Here is a 21,004-nt window from a genome sequence, read left to right on the forward strand (position 1 = left end):
AGCTGAGGCGGCGGCGCTCGGAGGGAGCGGGAGCGGGGCCGCCATGATCAAGAAGTTCGATAAAAAGGACGAGGAGTCCGGTACGGGGGGGTGCTGGGGGCGAGGGGAGCGGGGCTACGGCGAGGAGGGGGCTGAGGCGTGCTGGGGTGACAGCGGGGATTGAGGCGAGGGGGGTGCTGAGGTGACAGCGGGGTGGAGATGAGGGGGACGCTGAGATGAGGGAGGTGCTGAGGTGAGGGGAGATGCTGAGGTGAGGGGAGATGCTGAGGTGAGGGGAGATGCTGAGGTGAGGGAGATGCTGAGGGGAGGGGGACGCTGAGGTGAGGGAGATGCTGAGGTGAGGGAGATGCTGAGGTGAGGGAGATGCTGAGGTGAGGGAGGTGCTGAGGTGACAGCGGGGTGGTGATGAGGGGGACACTGAGGTGAGGGGAGACGCTGAGGTGAGGGAGGTGCTGAGGTGAGGGGAGGTGCTGAGGTGGAATAGAACTCCCAGAGAAGCCGCGGCTGCCCCTGGATCCCTGAACGTGTCCAAGGGCGGGCTGGGCTAGTGGAAGGTGTCCCTGCTGATGACAGGAGGTGGAAGTGAATGATCCTTAAATCTCCTTCGAGCACATCTCGTGGTTCTGTGATCTCTCGTCTCTCACAGCTCATGTGGGGTATTTGTGTTTCAGCTGTGAGAACCCCTCTGGTGATAAATCTGAAGGAGCTGGGGTCTGTTTGCTCTCCCTTTTTGCACAGCTGATTTTTAGAGAGGATTTTATCTCTGGCATGCTCAGTGCAGATGTTTCATCCCTCAAAAAAAAGAGTTGATTACGTGTATTTCTATACATATACTAAACCCTATATAATGTAATAACACACACACCCTGTGTATTTATATAATAAACCCTATATAATAACCCTAACCCTGAACAGTGAGCTGATGTATGTAAAGAAAATAAACTTCTCTTTTTAGTCATTTTGCAGTCATTTAGGCTGGACAGAGCTTGGAGCACCCTGGTGTTGGTTTTTGGGGTTTTTTCCTGTTTTTGTTAAGGTTGGGATTGAGGTGTTAGGGATGGTATTTTGTGTTTAGGTTTAGATGTTTATTCTTTTTTATTTATATGACAAGTTGTGAGTTTTATAGTATTTTTTTAATAAGTTATAAAATGGTTAATTATTTTTAGGTAAGGTTTTTTTAAGGTTAAATTATTTAATTAAGAAATCACATTTAAATTATTTTTACTTTTAATTTAGTAACTAATTATTTGGAGTTTGTAACGTGGACTTTTTTTGTTTAATTACAAAACATTATTTAAACTTATGAAGGAGAAGGTAAAGAAGAAGGATTAGCTGCTGTTCTAAAATTTTTATTTTAGTTTTATATATATTATTGTATTTTAAAACTTTCAATGCTAAGTTTTTTACGTAGTGATGTTACACACTTCTAATTAAAAGTTTAAAATTCTCATGACTCCAGCATCCTGGGACAGTGGGAGGTGTCCCTGGGCAGTCCCTTCCAAAGGCCTGGAAGTTAAATCCAGTTTCCCTACAACAACTGATGCTGCTCTGAGCTCCAAATGTGCCCAGCTGGGCTTGAGTTTGTTCCCTTTTCAATTCCCTCCTGCTTGGGATGGGAGAACTGGGGAACAAATGAACTGGAAATGAGGAATTCCTGCCTGGGAGGAGAGGATCAGGAGCAGAAGTGAGGCTGTGGTGGGGATTTATGTGGCTGAAAAGTTCTGTTTCACATCCTGATCTGCAGCTCTGGTGTTGCTGCCTTCAGTGCTTTTGGTGCCTGAAGGAATCAAAACAGGTGGATTGGGAAAGTAGAAAAAGGAAATAGTTTTATGTAAAGGCCATTTAGGTGTTAAAAGGTATTAAAAATATTAAGTATATAAAAGGTATTAATTAAAAGGTATTAAAGATATTTTTAAATTTTCTTCTTCCTCTCCTTTTTGTTATTTTTTACCTTTATTCTCTCTATAACTCTGAATATACCACTTAAGAAAGTGAATTCAAAGCTGTTGATGGCCAACATCAGTTATTCAAAGAGGAATGTCACTGGTTTGACGTGGTTTGGTAAAATTTTGGGGCTGTTCCTGCCTGTTCAGACCTGCTGGGGTGTGTGAGGAATTAATTTCCTCAGCTGAGAGGTCTCTTTTTCCTCAGGTAGTGGCTCCAATCCTTTCCAGCATCTGGAGAAGAGTGCTGTGCTTCAGGAGGTAGGAATAATCACAGGATAATGCTGTTTAATGAATGATTTTTTCCTTCAGGAAGCACTGCAGGATGATTGTGGGGAAATGTGGATGGCTAAATTAATAGAATTTAATTGAAAAGCACAGAGAGTGTCAATAAATTAATTTTATCTACAGTTAATGAAGGGTTTTCTTAGGGTAATTAGGTGACATGTGGCTTCTGCCTTCCATATGGACATGTGGCATCTCAGGGGGCTCTTCCTGAAGAAAAAAATGTTTTATTTTGAGGCATTTTTGCCAGTTCCAGATGGCAAATTGAGTTGTTTGTGCTTTGTTCAGATTGCTGCAAATGAAAGATGCAAGAACACATTCACTGAGACACGTATTTAATACAAATAAAAATTACAAGCTGCTCAGCTGGAAACAGATTCATTTAATTCTGAACACATTCTCTGAGACTCATATTTAATACAAATAAAAATTACAAGCTGCTCAGCTGGAAACAGATTCATTTAATTTTGATGTTGAAAGAGAAATAATAATAATAATTATTATTATTATTGGGATCTATTCAAGCAGAATTTCTGTTTCATTTCCAGGCACGGCTCTTCAATGAGACCCCAATAAACCCACGAAGATGCCTCCACATCCTTACCAAGATCCTGTACCTGCTGAACCAGGTAACTGTTAGGATTTCTCTCCATCCAGAATGAATTTTAATAATATTTTAGTGGGAAATAGATCATATTTTTAGTGGGAAAGAAGTTTTCCACAGGGAAAACTCCTTGGGAAACTTCCATCCCTGTGGGGGGCATTTAGAGTGGAGAGAATTGTGGATTCCCTGGGAAGGAAAGGATGGTATTTTACAGGAGAAAGTCTCCAAGGAGAGATTCCTGGCGTGTGGGAGGGCATTAGAAAAAGGAGCTGGATAATTCCTGCTTTTCCTCTCTGCTAATTCCAGGGTGAACACTTCGGAACCACGGAAGCCACGGAAGCTTTTTTTGCCATGACCAGGTTGTTTCAGTCTAATGATGTAAGGAGCTGGTGTTTTGCCTCTCCCTGCTTCTGTCTGGGCTTGCAGGAGCTGCCAAACCCTTGGAATTTGGGATGTGGGAGGCAAGCACTGCACAGGAGGAGCTCTGGAGGCAGTTCCTGGGTTGGAAATAGAGGACTGGATAATAAATAACATGTGGTTGTTCTGTGGGTTGGGGGTGGAGGTGGGTTCTGAGTTAATTACTGCTGTAAAAGTGGGGATAATGACAAAGCCTGGATTTATAAACAAGGGGCACTTGATGGTTGTTGCTTCCCCTTGCAAATCACCATCTGCTTAATTGAAAATAGAATTCTAAAATTGCCTGCAGATCAAAGGCTGCTGTTCCTTAGAAGATGGATCAGCCTTGATCTCATTGAGGCAAGGGATGAGAGCACCCTAAAAATCATAGAATGGTTTGGGAATTGAATTTGGGAATTCAGCTTTGGGCTCAGCAGAGTGTAAAGCCCTTCTGTGATCTCTTCTGCAGAGTGTGAGAACTCAGAGCAGTGTGCTTCATGTGATGGGGCTCATTAATTTCAATTAAAAATGGTTTGCTTGTTAGAGGTTTGTTCAAGGAAAGTGTAGCTGTTCAAAGATGTCATAAAACTGTTGGAAATACAGAGTGTTTGAAGTGTTTCTCATATCCACATTTAAAAAGTAGAGGATTTCTTAAAATATAAAGTTAATTTTTTTCACAGACTTAATGTCAACACTCCACATGTGTTTCCATTTTTTTTTTACAATAACAAAGTTATTTTCAAAGCTTTTAACTGATGATTGTGAGGCTTCTGAGTACAGATGTGCTGCATCACTTCTTTGATAATTATCATGGATTTTTATATTAGTTCTTATCATTTTACTAAATATTGATGTCCTGCTCTTCTGATTTGTTTGATATCAGGGAGTTTGGCCCTTATCCAGGGATCAAATGTAGTTCTACACTTTTAACTTTGAATTGAAAACAATGTGTTTTGTTTAAAAGCTTATTTTTCTTTTGAAGCGAAATATTTCATTTTTTTGTTCATTTGCCTTTTAAAAACTTCTAATTACCATCGTGTTTAATCTTTTTCTTCACATTTCCACAGCAAACCCTCAGAAGAATGTGTTACCTCACAATCAAAGAGATGGCCAATATCTCTGAGGATGTCATCATTGTCACCAGCAGGTGGGACACCCTCGGGCTCACCCTCTGGAAATGAGGCTGCAGCTCCCTGGCTTTGGATGAGCTGCTGCTACAGTGTTGAGCTTTTATAAGGATACAGTAGTTCTGTGATACACAGTCTGTGCCACCCTCTGAAATGTTATTTTGTTCCCACTCTGTGGGAAAATTCAGTTTATCAACATGTTGTTACTTTGTTTTCTTGCCATTTAGGGTGGTGGGTTTTTTTTTTTTTTTAATTCTTGTTTTTTCAGAGCTTAGGCTGCGACTTTGCTGTCAGAGCAATTAAAGTAAAACAGAGCAAAGCCCAGTTCATTCTCCCAACTGAACTCTTAAATTTTTTTGACTGCAAAAGTAGACACTGCAGCTGTTGCAAGAGCAAAAATTGGATCTGTTGTTGGATTGCTGAACAACTATAGACATATATAAAATAAATCAAACAGAAATTTGCTCACTATTTCTAAATCAAAATTCAATGTGGAACAAGCAGCAGCACCAAGAAAGAGAATGAGCTAAACAAACCAGGCCCATGGCAAAGCAATTCCATGGACTGTGCATTTTATAGCTCAGTATCTCCCCAGGTTTTGATGCTGATAAATCTCAAATTAAGCTGATTATGAAGAGGTTGCTCCTAAGCAGAACTAGAGCAGCTAAATGAGGTGAATGTCACAGAAGCACTGAGAGATGGGGATATTCAGGAAGTGTTAACAGGATGTTTTGGTGGTTTCAGCTTGACCAAAGACATGACAGGAAAGGAGGATGTCTATCGAGGCCCGGCCATCCGAGCTCTGTGCAGGATCACTGATGTGAGTACACACTGGGGGAGAGCTGATGAGTGGCTTTAAAATCCCAAAACTGCCCTCTTGCAGGGTGCATTTTACAGCAGGGGTGGAGCTGCTGCTTTATGGAGGGCTGCTCAGTGCCCAGTGCAATTTCCAGCAGCTCTGTGACACTTGAATTGCAGTGAAAAATCAAAACCCCACAATTCCAATAGATTTGTAGGGCACGGTATGTTTTTTATTACAGCGCTGGACACATGCAAGGGATCTTTCCCCTTCAAAGGACATGCACGCCCCTGAAAACTCCCAATCCTTTTTTATTACTCTAGCTAATTTACATATTCATAGAATTTCACCATAGGTTCATGCATATTCATTCCTCTGATTTCACCTTACAGCCAGTTACACTTGTACTCAGTTTTTGTCAGAAAGCACAGAGAGAACTCCTGGGTCACTCTGCGCTGTCTGTTTCAAGGTCTGAGGAGTCTTTCTTATCTTTTATCTCTTTAGCTTGGAAATTTGCATTCTTTCTCCTCAGCTGGGGCAGTTTTGCTATCTCTGCAGTTACCAGATTAACAGCATATTTTACTTGTGTTAGCAAGCTCAAAGCAGCACATTTCACCTAAATCCAAACGGATTTCTACCCTGTTAAATTTTTACTCTGTCTCACACTGGAGCACTGGGAGTGTGCAGCTGGAATGTTTGGAAGCTCCTTTCTGATCTGAAATTGCTCTGCTCAATGCCCTGTGCAATTTCCAAGAAAAATGTGGTGCTGGAGCACTGGAATGTGCAGTTGGAAGATTTGGGACCTCCAGTTTCTATCTGAGATTGGTCGTCTTGATGCCCAGTGCAATTTCCAGGAGAAATGTGACCCTGGAGCACTGGGAATGTGCAGCTGGAATGTTTGGAAGCTCCAGTTTTTATCTGGGATTGCTCCACTTAATGCCTTGTGCCATTTCCAGGAGAAATGTAGGGCTGGAGCAGTGGAATGTGCAGCTGGAAGATTTGGGAGCTCCAGTTTCTATCCAGGGTTGCTTTGCTTGATGCCCTCTGCAGTTGCCAGGAGCACTTGGAGTGTGCATCTAGAATGTTTGGGAGCTCCCATTTCTCTCTGGGATTGCTGCACTCAATGTCCTGTGCCATTTCCAGGAGAAATGTGGGGCTGGAGCACTGGGAATGTGGGGCTGGAATGTTTGGAAGCTCCAGTTTTTATCTGGGATTGCTGCACTCAATGCCCTGTGCCATTTCCAGGAGAAATGTAGGGCTGGAGCACTGGGAATGTGCAGCTGGAATGTTTGGAAGCTCCAGTTTTTATCTGGGATTGCTCCACTCAATGCCCTGTGCCATCTCCAGGAGAAATGTGGGGCTGGAGCACTGGAATGTGCAGCTGGAAGATTTGGAAGCTCCAGTTTCTGATCTGGGATTGCTCTGCTGTTGATTTTGTCGCTGACCCTTCAGGACCAGGCAGCTCAAACCCAAGTCTACCTTGCAGAATTAACTCAAGATTTTTGCTGAGGGTCCTTTGAATGTGGATTTTTGCCTTCTGCTGCTTTTATCCTCTTCCTCCAAAGCATGCACACTTCCCTTTTCCCCTGTTTTCCCCTTGCCAGGGTACAATGCTCCAAGCCATTGAGAGGTACATGAAACAGGCCATTGTGGACAAAGTCCCCGGCGTGTCCAGCTCTGCACTGGTGTCTTCCTTGGTAAGTAAAGCAGAAGATTTTTGTAAATCTGGTGTTTTGTCAGGCTGGGAAGCTGAGTCTGCTGTGTTTGGTTTGGTTTTTTTCTCTGAGATGTTTCTTCATTGCACTGGAAAATAAGGAAAAAACAGAGTTTTCTTTATCACTTCCAATTCCTTTCTTAACATTTGAGTGCATCAATCATAATAATTTCTAGTACAGCCTAGTGCAAAATGCTCAGATTTCTGCAGTCAGTGTAAAACATGGATTTATCTGGGATGGAGCCCTGAAATCACCTGCTGAAACTGCAATTCAGGATTATTTCTGCTAATAGACACCAGGAGGGCAAGATGAAGGAATCCACTCTGATTTCCTCTCCCTTTTTGAGGCAAAAAGGCTGGGAAAGATCTCATGAGTGAATATTTTTCTTAACAGAAGTGAGCATGGTAATTTGAGACTGAGATGGAGGGAAATCCACAGTTTACAGGAGTTTAGGATAAAGAGTGGCTGTGGAACTGCTGTGAGTTTGTCTGCAATGTCAATTTTTTTGCAGCACATGATGAAGATCAGCTATGACGTGGTCAAAAGGTGGATCAATGAAGCTCAGGAAGCAGCCTCTGGTGACAACATCATGGTGCAGGTGTGTTTGAGGGTGGCTGTCCCTAAAAATGCTGGGGGGGTGCTTAGTGGCATTCTGGGAGTTCTTAAGAAAACTTCAGAAAAAAAAATCTTATTTTTCTTTAGTCTTTTTAAAGCAAAAATTGTGATTTTTGGGAAACAGCGTGACAGTTTGAAAAATTAATGAACTTTTCCATGATGCCAGCACAAGATTGTTAATTAAGGGCTGCCTCTGGAGTATTCTTCCCTTTTTCCTGCTAAATTTCTGGTAGCTGGAATGCTGCTGCCTGTCCCACAGTGGTTCTTGCAGAAGAGATTTGAATCTGAGTGCTGAAAAAGCTTGGGAAATTATCTCTCTGCCTCCCAATGAGCATCTCTTGGCCTTCAGAAGATTTGACAGCTGCAAAAGATGAACCCAAATATCAGCAAGATCTCCACAAGAGTAAATTTTTGCACAGATATTCCAGACACCTGTGGAAATGGAATTATTCTGTGTGTTCAGAATATGGAATTATTCTGTCTGTTGCAGGCTCATGATCAGAAAGATTCTGTAAAATCAGCTTTGTTCTTGCCCACTTAGCAACTTCATTAAGCCTTGCAGTAAATCAGTTTTATGGGGAAAAAAAAATCCCAAATAACTTGAAAAAGAACTAGAAATGTCCCTTTGTGCTTCCATCAAAAAGGCCTCAAGGATTTTTGTGAGGTCAGCTGTCATTTCAAGGCCTTGGGATATCCTGGATGTGGAGTTCATTAGAAATGCAGGAGTTACTGTGCAAAGCTGAAACCTTTGAAGTTATGAGATTTAATGGGGGGGGGGAAAGGAAATAAATGAACTTTGTGGCTCTTTGGATCTTCAGGAATAGTTGTGAGTGAACAGAAAGGGTAAGGAAATGTTGCAGATCTTTGCAACTTGTCAGGAAACTCAGCTCAGCTGAGGTTGGAAGGTATTTCTGCCAGGAAAGAGCAATAATTACCCCCTATTTTGATGTTTTAATGTGGATTTTCCAGCTGTACTCAGTGCCTGCCCCTCTGTTTCCCATCCCATAGTATCATGCTTTGGGGCTGCTCTATCACCTTAGGAAAAACGACCGCCTGGCTGTCTCCAAGATGCTGAATAAATTCACCAAATCTGGCCTGAAATCCCCCTTTGCCTACTGCATGCTGATCAGGATTGCCAGCAAACTCCTCAAGGAATCTGAAGAGGGGTGAGTGAGAGGCAGGTTTTAAATCATTAAAATTAATTAATTAAGGTTTGGAAACAACCGTGTTTTTTTAGTGTTTGTGGAAATCTCCACAGAGACTGAACTGTAGTGCTGGGATAATGCAGGGACTTAATCTTAAAGGGAGTTTTCCAGCCTAAAAGATCCTGGAATTGTTGTGTTTGTAGCCATGAAAGACTTGGACTTGATCTTAAAGGGTTTTTCCAGTCTAAAATCCTGGTATTGTTGTGTTTGTAGCCAAAAGGGCTTGGACTCCATCTTAAATGGGTTTTTCCAACCTAAAAGATCTTGGGATTGTTGTGTTTGTGGCCTTGAAAACCTTAGGCTTGATCTTAAGGGATTTTTCCAGCCTGAAATCCTGGGATTGTTGTGTTTGTAGATATAAAGGCTTGGATTCAATCTTAAATGGGTTTTTCCAACCTAAAAGATCTTGGGATTGTTGTGTTTGTAGCCAGGAAAGTCTTGGACTTGATCTTAAAGGGACTTTCCCATCCTAAAATCCTGGGATTCTTCTTTTGTAGTTATGAAAGTCTTGGGCTCGAGCTTAAAGGGTTTTTCCAGTCTAAAAGGTCTTGGGATTGTTGTAGCCATAAAGGCTTGGACTCAGTCTTAAAGGGATTTTTCCAGCCTGAAAGATCTTGGGATTGTTGTGTTTGTAGCCATAAAGGCTTGGATTCAATCTTAAAGGGATTTTTCCAGTCTGAAAGATCCTGGGATTGTTGTTTGTAGCCAAAAAGTCTTGGACTTGATCTTAAAGGGACTTTCCCATCCTAAAATCCTGGGATTTTTGTGTTTGTAGCCACAAGTATCTTGGATTCAAAGGGTTTTTCCAGCCTAAAAGATCCTGGGATTGTTGTGTTTGTGGCCATGAAAGTCTTGGATTCGATCTTAAAGGGATTTTCCATCTTAAAACCCTGGGGTTGTTGTGTTTGCAGCCATGAAAGTCCCCTGTTTGACTTCATCGAGAGCTGCCTGAGGAACAAGCACGAGATGGTGATTTATGAGGCTGCCTCTGCCATCATCCACCTGCCAAACTGCACTGCCAGGGAGCTGGCACCTGCTGTGTCAGGTTGGTCACAGCCCTTTGTACCCCTGAAACAGCTGGAATAAAGAAATTCAGAGAAAATCCAGCAGAATTATAATACCCAAACCCTGATTTTCTGGTAACTTGGGGTTAAAAGTCCTTTAAGCCCAAGTTAAAGGGCTTTTGGATGGGATCCCTTTTCCCTTTTTCATCCTGAGGTTTAGATGAATGGCATTAGAGGTGGCATGGGGTGATGCTTGTCTTTATCCAGCTGCAGGAATTTGGGATGGGCGGGAACCATCGATTGTTTTTGGTTGGAAGGGACCTTAAAGATCACCCAGTGCCATGGCAGGGACACCTTCCACTATCCCAGTGTGCTCCAAGCCTTCTCCTACCTGGCCTTGGACATTTCCAGGGATGGAACAACCACAAAGTCTCTCTGGGAAAACTCTCCTCCAGCTGGAATATAGAACTGGAGTTTAGAGACAACCGATCCACTCCCCTGTTACTGGCAGTGGGATAAAAACCAGGAGTTTCTTTCTAACCTGTGTGATAAATTATGCATAGTGCTGCATGAATATTTAGCAATGTGTAGTTGAATGGAGATATATTAGATTTTCTGCTCTATTCCCTTTCTTTGAAAGAGGCCATAGCTTTGTTTTTTGGGTTTTTTTTTTTTTTATTTCCAGTGTTGCAGCTTTTCTGCAGCTCTCCGAAGCCTGTCCTGCGCTACGCAGCCGTGCGGACCCTCAATAAAGTGAGTGCTTCAAAACCTCCAAAATGATGTGTGTGTTACCTCAAGCAGAGCAGCTGCCCTTGGGATGACTTTATTTGGAATTATTCCATGCTGGAGAATTGGCTTTCCCATGCCAGATCTCCTGGTGGGACAGAAATCTTTCCTGCATTCAGGCTGTGTTTGCTCATTTTGGGACCATGGGGATATAACAAGCTGTAGTTTGATAATCTGTGAGCTTTCAGCTGGAATCCTGGATATTTAATATTACAAAATCCACTTGAAGGAAATATTCTGATTTCAGAGCTGCACAAGACAACGGCAAAAATTTGAGACTCAAACCCATGAGCTGTAACTTCAAATCAATTTAAAACACTGCAATCAAACCCCCTGAGCTCTGCTTGCATCCAATGCTTTCAACTGCAGGATGCTACACTTCTCACGTAATTTTGGAATTTCATTCCTTGCAGGTGGCCATGAAACATCCATCTGCAGTCACTGCCTGCAACCTGGACCTGGAAAACCTCATCACAGACTCCAACAGGAGCATCGCCACGCTGGCCATCACCACGCTGCTGAAGACTGGCAGCGAGAGCAGCGTGGACAGGCTCATGAAACAGATCTCCTCCTTCGTGTCAGAAATCTCAGATGAGTTTAAGGTGTGGCATTGGAGGCCTCTGCTCTTTCCAGCTGCAGGTTTTTCTCCTATTCTTGTTTGGTTCTTTTTTTACGAAGCTTTTCCTGTTTGTCAACGCTTCGGTGGTTTAGTCTGGCAGGGCAAAGTTTAGGATTTGCTTTCCAGCTTAAATATCCTGTGTGCCTTCCTCCCACCACTCCAAGAAAGGAAAAATATCATTTGGTGGATTCCTGGCTCCTGTGCAATATCCTGCAAATCTTGTACTTCCTTCTGATTGTTTTAGAGAGGAAGAAGGATTTTAAGTTGAGTTTATATCACATCAGTCTTGATGCATAGTTAGGAAACTGTGTTAATTATGAATTTCTACCTAATTTGTAAGATCTGTAGTGACTAAGCTGGTAAGAAATTGGTGCATAGTTTGGAAACTGTGTTAATTATGAATTTCTATCTAATTTGTAAGTTTTATAGTGACTGAACTGGTAAGAAATTGGTTCAGAATGGTTCAGTTGTACCTGTTACATCATGAGGAGCACAGCTTTGCAAAATCAGTCTGCTTCGAGTGGTCTTAAATCCTTGTTTTTATGAGAAAAATAAGTATCAGATAAGTTTGAAATTGCAAAGAGTTTTAATGACAGAACACAGCAAGTTAAAATTGGATCATGATCATGCCTGGGCAGAAGGAAGAAAGGAGGGGAAACCTTTGAGTTAAGGTCTAATTCCATCCTAAATTCCAATCTTTTTAGCAGAGCCAGGCCTTGCTCACCCTGGCACAAAGTTGCTCCACACTGACCCTGAGAATCCACCACCTGATTTTTATCCTTGTACATGGGTTTAATCAATCAGGGAGACAACTTGAGGTAAAAGCCTGTGTTTTTCCTAGGGCAATGAACACATGACCCACATCCTTCTGTGTTTCCTGCAGGTTGTGGTCGTGCAGGCCATCAGTGCCCTGTGCCAGAAGTACCCTCGGAAGCACAGTGTGATGATGACCTTCCTCTCCAACATGCTCAGGGATGATGTACGTGTGGCACTTGCTCTGGGGAGGGATTTTGGCAGATTTGGACCTGCTTTGGTGATGGGAAGGGTCTCTTCTGTCAGTGGGTGCACAGGGAGATGGGGCTGAGTGATTGCAGCTCCTGGTGGGTCAGACCTGTGTGAAATGCTTGGGAAATAGTGATGCCTTGGAGTGGCTCTCTAGAGCAGAGGCTGGACAAGATTAAGACAGTAAAGTGGGTATTTATTAAAGGCCTTCAGTAGGTACACCTGGAGCCTTGAGAGGCTGCCTGGAACAGAGGCTGGACAGAGTTAAAGGAATAAAGTAGGGATTTATTAAAGATCTTCACAGGATACACCTTGGGCACTGCAAGAGCCTGGCTGTGGATGGACCCAAGGTGGACTCTGAGTCACGAGTGTTCACACTTTTATAAGTTTGGTCCATTCCATATTGGGGTTCATTGTCCAATTCCAGCTCCAGGTTATGCAGTCCCATCCTCCCACACTGCTCTCCTCAATTCCCTGCTGTTTGCACTTTTTGGGCCTGAAGCTGCCCAAAACCCAGGGGGCTGGAAAAGGATTGCTTTGTCTGACTGAGCTGTGAGGAGAACTTGCCAACACTTTATATGAAGTTCTGAGTTACACACTAATGCAGTACAGAATCTGGAAAATATAAAATATAAAACTTAGGGCATCACACCTTGGGCAGTCAGAAGCCTCCAAGGGGCTACACCCAGGATGGCCAACGGTCACAAGTTTTTCAGACAATGCAAGTTTAGTCCATTTACATATCAGGGGTTAATTGTCCAATTACAGCTTCAGGTAATGAAGTAATTTACCCCCACTTTGCTCCCCACCAAAGGCACTTCTGTTTATGCTTTTTGGGGCCTGAGGCTGTAGGGTGTCTTTGAATTTCAGGCCTTGAAGGATTGTTTTGTCCGACCAAAATGTGAAGATAGTAACTAACACCCTATATGGAGTTCAGAGTTATACCCCTAAAGCAGTAGAGGATTTGAAAAACATGAAAGCTAAAATCCTGATGCTCCTGGGGCTGAGAATTCCCTGAGGTCATCCAGTCCACTTTTCCCCCCCCCCAGTTTGTACAAATGATTGTTTTCTCCATGGGAAGCAGTCACTGAAGCGTGAAGGAGCTGAGCATCGCTCCAATCCAAGCCTCACTGTCCCTGATTCCCCTTTGCCAGGGTGGCTTTGAGTACAAGAGAGCCATTGTGGATTGTATCATCAGCATCATCGAGGAGAACCCTGAGAGCAAGGAGTCGGGCTTGGCTCACCTGTGCGAGTTCATCGAGGACTGCGAGCACACCGTGCTGGCCACCAAGATCCTGCACCTGCTGGGCAAGGAGGGCCCCAGGACCCCGTCCCCCTCCAAGTACATCCGCTTCATCTTCAACAGGGTGGTGCTGGAGAACGAGGCTGTGAGGGCTGGTGAGTGCAGCTCCAGGCCTGCAATTCTGGCTCCTTGCCTTTTTCTCAACCTGGAAATGAAATTCCATACAATTTTAGTAAGGTGTCTTGGTTTAGGGCAAATTTGGGAGCGTCTCCAAAGGGATTTCTCTAAAAAGCAGATTCAAGCAGCCCCACACCATGTTGGCCACCAAGATCCTGCACCTGCTGGGCAAGGAGGGCCCCACAGTGGTGCTGGAGAACGAGGCTGTGAGGGCTGGTGAGTGCAGCTCCAGACCTGCAATTCTGGCTCCTTGCCTTTTTCTCAACCTGGAAATGAAATTCCATATCATTTTAGTAAGGTGTCCTGGTTTAGGGCAAATTTGGGAGCGTCTCCAAAGGGATTTCTCTAAAAAGCAGATTCAAGCGGCCCCACACCATGTTGGCCACCAAGATCTTGCACCTTGAGGATCCCCACAGTGCAAGGAGGGCCCCACAGTGGTGCTGGAGAACGAGGCTGTGAGGGCTGGTGAGTGCAGCTCCAGGCCTGCAGTTCTGGCTCCTTGCCTTTTTCTCAACCTGGAAATGAAATTCCATACAATTTTAGTAAGGTGTCTTGGTTTAGGGCAAATTTGGGAGTGTCTCCAAAGGGATTTCTCTAAAAAGCAGATTCAAGCAGCCCCACACCGTGTTGGCCACCAAGATCTTGCACCTGCTGGGCAAGGAGGGCCCCACAGTGGTGCTGAAGAGCGAGGCTGTGAGGGCTGGTGAGTGCAGCTCCAGACCTGCAATTCTGGCTCCTTGCCTTTTTCTCAACCTGGAAATGAAATTTCATATAATTTTTAGTAAGGTGTCCTGGTTTAGGGCAAATTTGGGAGAAACTCCAAAGGGGTTTCTCTAGAATCTTCAAAGGGCTTTCTCTAGGAAGGAGATTCAAGCAGCCCCACACCCTGCTGGCCACCAGTATTTAGTCTGATTTGCAAGGCCACCCTTTGAAACTTGTTTCCAGTTCCATTTCTCTCTCAGCAATGTCTGTCCCATTCCAGGGCATTTCTAAGTCAGCATTTCTCATCTCAAGGTTTGCATACAGCTGCACACTGTGTGAGCTTTCTGTCAGGCTTTGAGAATTCTCTACCAATCCACTTCCCACATTTCCCCCTCTCTCTTGAATGGAAAAAAATTTTGATAGCTTTGTTTATTGATTGCTGTGTACAGTGAAGCACACAAGGCACTATAATTAACATTGTCACTATAACAATCAATGCATATAAACCTATTTTGCAAAGCTCCTTTAGTGAAGGTGTTGTGGTGGCTTTAGTTTGAAATTGGGTGGGAATATTAATTTTGTGTACTGGTTTGGGTTTGTTCATTTCAGATATTTTAATTTTAACATTTCTTGTTTTAATGTACTAAAGAGAGTGGTAGGTTTAGGTGTTGGTTAATTACTACTGTATTTACTTCTTGTTGTGAGATAGGTAAAGCAGGTTTAAAACTTCTAAAAGGGTCCCACACTGTGCTGGCCACCAAGATCCAAGATATCCACCAAGATTTAAAGGTGGATATCTTAAAAAAAATCCTACAAATTCATTTCCCACATTCAGTAAAACCTGTCATTGTTCAGAAGAGATGATAAATTCAGAAAGTCCTTGTTGTGGGGTGTAGCTTGGCTCACCCAGTCTGTTATCAGTTCCTCCTGCACTGGAAAATGTGTCCTGGGCCCTGGTGGGACACAGGTGTGAGCTCCAGGTGTTCTTCTGGGTGTTCAGTCCAGAGCAGGTTTAAACAGTTCCAAGAAAAAGAAAAGCCACAGTCTGAGCAACTTCTCTGCCTCAGCCAGCTAAAAAAAAAACTAACTAAAAAGCAAAGGAGAGCTCTGTCCTGCTGTCCATGCAGAGAGCACAGTCCAGGAACAGGAATGTGGAGCAGTGCAAGTTCTGAAAACAAACTGGGTGCTTCTTCTTCCCTCCCTTTGCTCTCAAAACCAGTCTTAAAGGTGTAAAACTGAATATCCAGCATAAACAGAACAGATAATTGGGGATACAAGCATCATAAAATCACCCCAGGACAGGAGGTAATACAAGAACAGCTTTTTATTTGCCCTTCAGGGGCAGTTCTGGAAAGATGTCTACAAAAGGCTGCTCACCTAGGGGTGGTACATTTGTATAGGTTTTAAGAAATTAGTAGAATTTATTAAGAAAAGCACCAATTAAGAGGACAAGTGGTGATGCAGTTTTCTCCCAGGTCAAGTCTTTTTTTTCTGGAGTCTTCTCCTTGTGTTTTGTTCATAAGAATGTATTTTAAAGAGTTGTTCTTTTTCTTGGTTCCCAAGAAAAACCAAGATAGCATTGGAATTTTGTGTTCTTCGAGCTTGGAATTCTAGAATTTGTATTTTTACTTAGAGAAAGGCCATGGAAAATTACTGAAAAAAACTTAGCCACTAATATAATAAACTATAGAGCTACAAATATATATGTAAAGAATCCAAAAAAACATTTAAAGGAAAAAAAGGCAAAACCAAAACAGCATCAGGCTGAGCTCTGCTAGAATTCCCTGAAGCTGGGTTTGGAGTGTGGGGAGTGATGGTTCTTCCCCAGTCCCTGTGCAGAGCTGTGGAGGTGGTTTTATCCTGAGGTTGTTCTATCCTCAGATTAGCTTGACCTCCTGCTTCAGAACACAAATAATATACTTATTTATTTATATATTTATATATTTGTTTGTTGGTGATATAGTAATTTACTATAATAAATTCTATAATTCTCTAATTAAATATTTATAATATATTTCTAGCAAATAATATATTGGTTCTAGGCCCTTTGCACGCCTGCTGGAATTTAAGGTAGTACATGAGGAGGGGACACTGCTACTTCCCTGTTGAATGTCACTGTCATAAGTTTGTACTTCCTGAAACAGCTTCCTCTTCTTTCTGGGTGGGGATTTTCTCCAAGCTGAAATGTGATGGTTTTGGAGAGGCAGCTCCAAGTGGTTGCTGAGGGGTTTGAGCTCTGGCCTTGGTCACCACTGGATGCTGGTGTGGAAAAGAGATTTATCAGGAGTGGGAGCTGCTGCAAATGGCAGAAGGGCCAACAGCTGGAATATTCCACAGAGCTTCAGCAAATATCTGACTGAGAACTCCCTCAGAACAGGTTTTCAGAGCTGTTAAGCTGATCTTGATCACAGAACTGTTTCCATGTGGGAATACAGGAACAGTCGAGTCTTTCCATGTCATTGAAAGGTTTATGGTATGGAAGTGAAGAGCTGTGTAAATTGAAAATTCAGGACTGTGAGAATGTGTTTGTGCAGACCTTGGGCTCCTCTGACACTTCCCCGTTCTCTCTGCAGCTGCTGTCAGTGCTTTGGCAAAGTTTGGGGCACAGAATGAGAATCTGCTTCCCAGCATCCTGGTGCTGCTGCAGAGGTGAGTGGGGCTGGCTGAGCCTCTGGTGACACTCTGGCCTGCAAACAAGGTCACAGCAGGCTGGGACTGGCACTGAGGTTGGCAATCCCAGCTGGGGACTGGGAAAATGCCTCTCCCACCTTGCCTGTGTGGCTGGAGGGAGCAGAGCACTGCTGGAGGAAGAAGAGAGATGGAAGGAAGGATCACAAGGAAGTGAAGGATGGGATTAGTCATGGAAATGTGTGATTTGGTCTGAGAACATTGCTCAGGGGGTAATAAATCACAGAGTCATTGACTGCTTTGGGTTGGAAGAGCTTAAAACTCATCCAGTGCCACCCCTGCCATGGCAGGGCTCCTTCCACTGTGCCAGGGTGCTCCAAGCCCCATCCAGCCTGACCTTGGATCTTCCAGGGCTCCAGGAGCAGCTGCAGCTGCCAAGGCCTCCCCATCCTCACAGACAGGAATTTCTTGCTCACATCCAACCTGAATCTCTTCTAGTTTGAAGTTGTTCCCCCTTGTCCTATCAATATCTGCCCATATAAAAAGTCACCCTCCCACTACAGAGGGAGCATTTCTACATGTGAGCATTTTTAACACCCCTTGAAGGAAGAAAATTCCTATCTGGGTTCCTCAGAAATAATATTTGTGTTTCCAGAGTCTATGGGTGTTCCCATGTCACAGGTTCATGTTTCTTCTTAAGACATGTGGTGTTAATGACTTAATTGAAATTAAACCAACTCTTGTGTTGTACAAACACATTTTTGCACAGTTGGAAAATCTCTGGAGGGAGCTCTGACTGTCACTGCAGTATCAAAGGCAGTTTTCTCAGTGCCATTTTTAGCTCAGCTCTCTGATGTCCAGAGCTGGCTGACATTGTCCCCTTGCCCCCAAACAGGTGCATGATGGACAGCGACGACGAAGTCAGGGACAGGGCAACGTTCTACTTGAATGTCCTGCAGCAGAGACAGCTGGCCCTGAATGCTGCCTACATTTTTAATGGTCAGTGAGAGAAAGGAAACCACTCAGAGCTGTTCATTCACATGTTTTTTTCTGGCCTTAGCACTTCCATGCCAAGAGCTTGTGCTGAGATTGGAAGATTTAGCAATCTAAACCTGTCCAGCCTGGCCTTGAACACTCCCAGGGATCCAGGGGCAGCCACAGCTGCTCTGGGAATCCTAAATAATCTGAATTTGGGAAGCATGATCTGGGAAATGGAGCCAGGAGTATCACCTGGCTTTCATTTCTTGATTTTTGCTCCATCTTTTCCAATCCAAAACGAGGCTAAGGGTTGGTTATAAAAGTACTTTGTCTGTGATTGAAAATTCATGTGAGCAGAGGATTTAATTAATCCATGTAAAATTCTTGGGAATTAACTGTTTAGGCTTGTCAATTTTGTGTCATCTTCAGAGCAGCTTTTTTTTTCTGCTTTGCCTGTTTTGTGTTTCCTGTGGATCAGCAGTGCCTGGGGCAGTTCCAGCTCTTAAAATGGAAATTTTCTGCCTTTCTCCTCTGCAGGGCTGACAGTCTCTGTTCCTGGGATGGAGAAGGCCCTGCACCAGTACACACTGGAGCCCTCAGAGAAACCCTTTGACATGAAAACAGTTCCCCTGGCTACAGCTCCCATCTTTGAACAGAAAGCAGGTAACACCCACATGGATGGCAACGGGCTGAGGCAAGGCTCAGAGCCTTGTTGTTCTGATCTCATTAGCAGGGACAAATCTGTGCATAATCAGCATTTATTGGTTCCCAGCCTTTGGAAAAAGGCCATTCCAGGAGCTCTCAGTCACTTCTTTGGCTTTTTTCCATGTCCTTGCACAATTCTTGAGCAACTTCACTTAGCACAACCAGCTTTGGGGTTCTTTTTTTTTCTCCCCTCTCCTCCTTTCTTTTTTTTTTTTTTTCTTTGCTGGCTTTTCAGGGCTAAGGTGTGGTTTATTCCTCATTACTCAGACTTATTTTCTTCTACTTTCAAACCAGTATTTCCACACTAAAAATAAATAAATAAATAAATAAATAAAGACATTTCAGTGTGTGAGGAGCCAGGCTGGCAGTGGTGTTAGCAGCAGGATGTGAGAAACATACAAAGAATATAATAAATATAAGGAAGATACTGTGAGGAAGACAATATAAGGAATATTTAGTGGAGACTTCATGGCATTTAAACCTCCTGCGTGGTTTAGTTGAGACAGAGCATAAAGTCTTTGCTTTTCTTCTCCACAGAGATTGCCCTGGTGACCAGCAAACCTGAGAAAGTGGCTCCCTCACGCCAGGATATATTTCAAGGTAGATCAGTGGCTGTCCAGAGCTACAGGAGAGCTGCAGAGGGACTGGGGACAAGGCCTGCAGGGACAGGACACAGGGAATGGCTCCCACTGCCAGAGGGCAGGGATGGATGGGATCTTGGGAATTGGGAATTCCTGGCTGGGCTGGAATTGCCAGAGCAGCTGGGGCTGCCCCTGCATCCCTGGAATGTTCAAGGCCAGGCTGGGCACTGGGGCTGGAGCAGCCTGGGACAGTGGGAGGTGTCCAGGGAGTGGAACTGAATTATCCTTGATGTCCCTTCCATCCCAAACCATTCTGGGATTCTCTGAAGTGTTGAATGATAGCAGGATCAGAGCCTGTCCCTGCTGATCTTCTTTTCCTTCTTGCACAGAACAACTGGCAGCCATCCCAGAATTTAAGGGCCTGGGTCCTTTGTTCAAATCCTCTGAGCCAGTGCAGCTCACAGAAGCAGAAACAGAGTATTTTGTTCGCTGCATCAAACACGTGTTCCCAACCCACATCGTTTTCCAGGTGAGAGAACCCACCCCCTTTTCCCAGAGCCCAGCAGGATTTGGCAGAATTGATCAAAACACAGGAAATTTGCTGCATGCCTTGGAGGATTTTAGCTGATTTTGGACAGGGGGGGAATACTCTGGTTGAGGATGTGTTGGCAAGTCCTTTTCCCTGTCTTTGCTGCTGCAGTTTGACTGCACAAACACCTTGAATGATCAGCTCCTGGAGAGAGTGACGGTGCAGATGGAGCCATCAGATGGTTATGATGTGATCTGCTGCATCCCAGCTCCCAGCCTGGCCTACAACCAGCCTGGGATGTGCTACACCCTGGTCAGGATCCCCCAGGATGACCCCACTGCAGGTGAGAAATTGTGCCCCACAAATCCCTCAAATGAAGGTTTTGGGGAATGCCAGGAGTTGGGGGTGTGGGCTCATACTGAGGTCCTTGGATTTTTCTTTTCTGTGTGCGTGGCGGTTTTAGTTTGAACTGGGTGGAAATATTAATTTAGTGTAGTGGTTTTGGTTTGTTAATTTGAAATTTTGTTAATTTTAAGATTTTTTTGGTTAAGGTATTAAAGAGTGTGGTGGGTTTTGATTATTAATGTATTTACTTCTTGTTGTGAGATAGGATTAGGAGGAAGGTAAAGCAGCTTTAAAACTTTAAAAGGGTATAAAGAAAATTTTATTAACAGAAGGGTATAAAGAAAAATTTATTAACAGTAACTAAAAGAAAGAGTAATAAGAATTAGAATACAATTTTTAGAATACTTTTTTACGTGTACAACTTCTCAGTAGTTCCACAAACTCTCAGTTACACAAAATCTGTTACATCACTGCCATAGATACCTCCCATACAAAACCACCACAGAGTGTCACAAGTGCTGCTTTTTAGCAAAATAACTTTTATAAGTAATCAGTGGTGTTGGAGGATTAAAAATGGGATGTTAAAGAGGATTGCAGAGCATGCAGGTAATGGAAACTTGGATTTATGGCCTGGAATCAATGGAAGGAACACATTTAAAACCATGGATGTTTGGTAGTGTTCAGGAACAGAATCAGTAAAAGGAAAATGCAGACAGAATAAAAATATGCCTAATTTGAGGCTTTATTTAATGGACTAATTAATTTTTTCCTCTCTTTAGAGAATCAGAAACTACTAAAAATATAGGAATGAAATTTTCTTGGATGTGAAACTTCCCTTTCTTTTCTTACTCTCACTTAAACACCACTGGGTTTGCAGTTATTTAACATGACTTATCAGTGGAGTGGAATTTTAAGTTATTTTAATACCAGGGAAGATTAGAAATAATCTGAATTTGCTAAACTGTTGGTTTGGATGATATTCCATTTGTCAGAAATCCTTGTGGAATTTTTCCTGG

The 21,004-nt window shown here is 43.4% G+C and overlaps 1 protein-coding gene across 1 annotated transcript in view; it reads left to right on the forward strand.

Annotated features, from left to right (window-relative positions):
* The window catches only part of COPG2 (COPI coat complex subunit gamma 2), a 24,350-nt gene continuing 3,346 nt past the window's right edge, over nt 1-21,004 (forward strand). Inside the window, exons 1-20 of the mRNA XM_053942763.1 lie at nt 1-80; nt 2,152-2,204; nt 2,777-2,857; nt 3,139-3,210; nt 4,296-4,375; nt 5,100-5,175; nt 6,759-6,851; nt 7,381-7,467; nt 8,493-8,650; nt 9,601-9,734; nt 10,379-10,446; nt 10,893-11,081; nt 11,982-12,077; nt 13,255-13,498; nt 16,796-16,871; nt 17,746-17,849; nt 18,366-18,491; nt 19,071-19,133; nt 19,504-19,643; nt 19,815-19,986. Coding sequence (XP_053798738.1) covers nt 44-80; nt 2,152-2,204; nt 2,777-2,857; nt 3,139-3,210; nt 4,296-4,375; nt 5,100-5,175; nt 6,759-6,851; nt 7,381-7,467; nt 8,493-8,650; nt 9,601-9,734; nt 10,379-10,446; nt 10,893-11,081; nt 11,982-12,077; nt 13,255-13,498; nt 16,796-16,871; nt 17,746-17,849; nt 18,366-18,491; nt 19,071-19,133; nt 19,504-19,643; nt 19,815-19,986 — 2,149 coding nt within the window. The 5' untranslated portion in view covers nt 1-43. The remainder of the gene's footprint in view (nt 81-2,151; nt 2,205-2,776; nt 2,858-3,138; nt 3,211-4,295; nt 4,376-5,099; nt 5,176-6,758; nt 6,852-7,380; nt 7,468-8,492; nt 8,651-9,600; nt 9,735-10,378; nt 10,447-10,892; nt 11,082-11,981; nt 12,078-13,254; nt 13,499-16,795; nt 16,872-17,745; nt 17,850-18,365; nt 18,492-19,070; nt 19,134-19,503; nt 19,644-19,814; nt 19,987-21,004) is intronic.

This window comes from Vidua chalybeata, chromosome 5, assembly GCF_026979565.1.
Source record: "Vidua chalybeata isolate OUT-0048 chromosome 5, bVidCha1 merged haplotype, whole genome shotgun sequence".
NCBI classification, from domain to species: domain Eukaryota; kingdom Metazoa; phylum Chordata; class Aves; order Passeriformes; family Viduidae; genus Vidua; species Vidua chalybeata.